The sequence below is a fragment of the Anopheles stephensi genome, chromosome 2 (assembly GCF_013141755.1).
Source record: "Anopheles stephensi strain Indian chromosome 2, UCI_ANSTEP_V1.0, whole genome shotgun sequence".
Classification (NCBI taxonomy): Eukaryota; Metazoa; Arthropoda; class Insecta; order Diptera; family Culicidae; genus Anopheles; species Anopheles stephensi.
Genome location: NC_050202.1, coordinates 6,363,763 through 6,367,811, shown reverse-complemented (window position 1 = coordinate 6,367,811; position 4,049 = coordinate 6,363,763). Strand labels below are relative to the sequence as shown.

Here is a 4,049-nt window from a genome sequence, read left to right as displayed (position 1 = left end):
ACACTTTGTCCCATTACGCAAACCCATCGGCGAGGATTCACCGCCGGATGTTGGACGTCGCTCCGGGCCGTCAGCCGGGCACTTGCGGTTTCCGGTTTTGACCTGGCGCGTGCTTACCGCGTGGTGGCAGCTATGGTTCCCCCCCTCCCCAAAAAAAAAAGGTGACTTGTTCGTCGTGTTTGAGTTGGAGCAAACTACATCATACTAGCACCCTCGCCTGTAACTGGTCTGCGGTTCGTTTGAAGGCTGGGGTGTGTCAGAGCTCTTCTTCTGCCTTTACGCAACATATCGAAAGATAGAGAGAGAGAGAGAGAGAGAGTAGTTGGATTAACTGTCCCTACCCCCTGGGTACAAAAAACGGTGGACAAAAACAAAACGTTTCACACAGCGCAAACGGTAAACCGGAGACAGTTTACTTAACCCGTGCTGGCTCAAACATCACGTAACTGCGAGCGAGCTTAACTACACCAATTTGACTCGCGCCCGGGGAGCTGTACCGTATGCCAGTGCGGTTAGAGCCCCGGGTGAAAACGATAAAACTCTTCGCGGTGAGCAATTTGAACGAAACTAGCTATCGGACGTAGGTCAGCGCCGAATGTGCTCCGGTCCGGTACGATGGTTAAGGGTCTGCTCGCTTTAAGCTTGCTGCTGGGGTGCTTGGCTGTAGGTTGCTCCGGCGATCGACACCATCGCAGCGATGAGCACCGTGCGCCAAAAACTGATCATATCGATAAAGGTCAGCGTCGAAAGCCGGTGGAAGTTTACCTAAAGTTATCCGCCAATCCGCAGCTGTTTGTGGCGAAGAAGAGTGAGGAAGGCTTTCTGTTTACTACCGCCCGGCCGGGAGCGCCGGACCGAAAGCAGTGTGAGCAGTGTGTTTTCCGGATCGTTTGCAAAGGTCCCGATTGTGCGGAAGTGTGTGAACTTTGTGGCAAAGACAGTGGTGCAAAATTTACCGATCACGATAGTGACCCGTGTAGTGAGTCCCAGGAGATGGAACCGGTGTCCAGAGATTCTAGAAGAAGAAAGGGACAGACAACAACTGCAAGTCAGTCCACCACTCGACAGCCAGAAACAGTGACGAGCTCGAACAAACCGGGCAGATTTAGTGAGCAGGATGGTAGCAAGATGACAAAATCGGACGAACGCGTTGGTCCTGTCCGGAAGTGGATTAAGGCTCGGAGAGAGTTCCGGAGAAAGCAGCTAGAGGAGCGTAATAAGGCAAGATCAGAAGCTCGAAAGTTAAACGGTGCTAGAGAAACCGAACCGAAAGATGAAAAATCAACAACAAGCGTCACTACTAAAACTACTAAACAATCTGAAGAAAAGGATGAGAAAATGCGAGGGACTACAAAGGCGCCAATTTCTCCGAAGGATGGTAAAGAGAGCACCGAATCATTAGAACATTCAAAGGACAAATCAGACAAAACACATGAAAATGAAGTTGTGTTTCACATTCCAAAGAAAAAGGAACCAACAGCACACGACCACTCCGAACAATCAGCAAAACCAGAGAATCGCGTCAAAGTAAGTGAGGAGGACTTATCGGAAAACTCCAAGATTTTGAAACTACTAGAAAAAATTATAAAACAAAAAGAGATGGATAAAATGGAGGAAGAGCGAAAGCATCGACAAGAAACAGAACAAAGGAAGGCAAAGGTTGAGACAACTACAAAGAGACTAGATGGTAAAGCTACTAAACCGAGCAAGGCTAGTGACGCGACCCACTCCCATGCTATAAAAGTAGTAGACGAAAAGGAAAAATCAGCTCACTCGGCCGAGCCGGACTGGGATTCCGCAATGGAAGAGAACTTTGTGCAGTCGGGAAAGAAGGAAGAACCGGACGGTTGGCCTCAGCTGATCGCGAAACTGGTGCAAACCGAAATCGAGAGCGCTCATCTACTTATCAAACACAAACCACTTAAAGCGGCACTGAAGAATCTAAAGCAACGGTTTAAACCCATTTTCATTGCTGCCTCGAAAGCGCTCGCCAACGTGTTTGGTGTGCAGACTGTCGAGGAGGAGACGATCAAGGCGAAAAAGGATAAGGATGAGAAGGAAAAAAGCTCTCCGGCGACACTAGCGCCACCACCGACCGCTGTCACTAGTAAACCATCGCCCGCAGATGATACGCACCTGTCAAAACCGACGGCCGTCAAAATGGACACGCACCGGAGGCGAGCTTCTATTTATTCAGCACGTTCTCGACGACCGAAAGACCGGCGTCGGCGGAGACCATTATCGTTGCGGGCATCGGTGAAAAATAAGCTCCGCGAGCTGGAATCAGCGGACAAGTCGGGATCGGCCGGGCACGGGAAAGATTGCAGCTGCAAGTGTCTCGCTTCGAGATGATGCGGGTGACGGCTGGTAATTGTCAAATAGCCCAAAGGCCACAGCCCAAAGGGTTGTTGTGCAGTTCGGTCGTCAGCTGTGCGAACTGTACCAATGTTTTGTAAACAAACGCGTGACGTGTCGTGCACGGTCCCACGTACTGCTTCTATCGGTGAGCATCTGACGTGCCTGTTTGTTGTACAAACAAGTGCATCGTTGCAGGCGCTGGCGGAGACAAACAGCAAGTAAAAGGGGCGAAGAAGAAGAGGAATTAGTATTTCAGTTCCAAATGTTAGTAAAACGGGTAAATGGTAACGCGCCAGTAAGGAGGACTCAAGACAGTCGTTAAATGTCATACGTTTTATGCGTTCGCTTATTTATTTGCTAGGTTATTTGTTGATGTTAAATAAAACAGTTTTATACAATTCAATCGCATCTTTATTCGCCAGCAGTCGAAAGGAATCGCTTTCATGATTGCCAAACCCTTTTTTGTTGTTACAAACCCGAAATCAGGTTGGGTTCCACATCCCGGCTCGCCCTGTAGTTTTAATTAAAACAATCAAAATAGTTTACCGGCCGCGTGCTGGTGTGTATTTTATGCGGTTAAGCAAATGCTACCGAAAAATTGTTTGTCTTCCAACCGACCGACCGACCGAGTGGGTTGAAATACCCCGAGTACGCGGTACGGAACCCACAGGAATGCTGATAGTGAGAAAAGTTTTATACGGTTGCAAAATGTATCCCATTGCTCGCGTACGCTCACGTGAAATCGGTACTTGGGTGTCTGGCCAAACGCAGATTTTATGGTTACAACGAGTGTGCCGTACCGTTGTCGTTGTTGCTGTGTTCAGGAGGAAAAACGATTTTCGGTGTACCATCGGTTGCTATGGAGCAGTTGTTTTTTGGGTGGTGGTAATTTTTCAAACTCTAGGCAGCAGGCCCAAGGTATATAGAGAGAAAGAGACCGTGCACCTGGCTGTATGGCGGATACACCAAGTGCGTTCGAGGTTCGGGTTGAGCTGGCTGAACAACTTCTTCTCATCCCTCGACTTATGCATATTTATGCGGCAAGCCGTGTTTGGTGTGTGCACTGTGCGGTTCTGTATGCTACCGTATGTTTGCTTTGCATTACACAGTCTGCGGGGCACACTCTGTGCTCTGACTTTGTTGAAAGGGCGTACACTTACGGAGTTGCATATGTTAAGAGATTGTAGGTTTGTATTTTGGGAGGATTTTTCGGGGGGAATTACAGATCGAGGAGCAAGTTTTTGTAAGATGGTGCTCATGCTTTTACGGATCATTGTGGGAAGGATTGTACCCTGTATTGGGCTTGTTCGCTGTCACAAGAATTAACAGACAGAGTACAAACGTGTTCCTGAAGCGGTACCATGTGTATAGTTTTGCAGCCAAAGGGTTTTTATCGTTTTACTGGTGGAGAGCGGCTAAGGGAGACTTACTTCGTTAAACAGTCTTATGCATCCTTGGAGATCCTTGAATATTCAGAAGAATTCTTCATTAAAAAATTTCTATGTCGATAGTACATTAATGAGATACTAAGAACTCTGAAGGGGCGGTCCGGTGGCCGAGGCGACAGCGTCGCCGGTCTTCACACGGCAGGGCCGGGGTTCAAATCCCATCCGGACCGTCTCCCCGTACGAAAGGCTGACTACTTTTCTACGGGTAAAATTAAGTCACAGAAAGCCAGAAATGGCAGGCCG

The 4,049-nt window shown here is 48.5% G+C and overlaps 1 protein-coding gene across 1 annotated transcript; it reads left to right on the top strand.

The window, feature by feature from the left end:
• The first annotated feature begins 615 nt into the window (after positions 1-615).
• LOC118506208 (nucleolar protein dao-5-like) lies at positions 616-2,352 on the top strand. Its single transcript, XM_036043016.1, has one exon. The coding sequence runs from the start codon at positions 616-618 to the stop codon at positions 2,350-2,352; it is 1,737 nt and encodes a 578-aa protein (XP_035898909.1).
• The last annotated feature ends 1,697 nt before the right edge of the window (positions 2,353-4,049 follow it).

Coding starts and splice junctions, on each gene's coding strand:
- LOC118506208 (XM_036043016.1), top strand. CDS start 616: ATGGTTAAGGGTCTGCTCGCTTTAAGCTTGCTGCTGGGGTGCTTGGCT.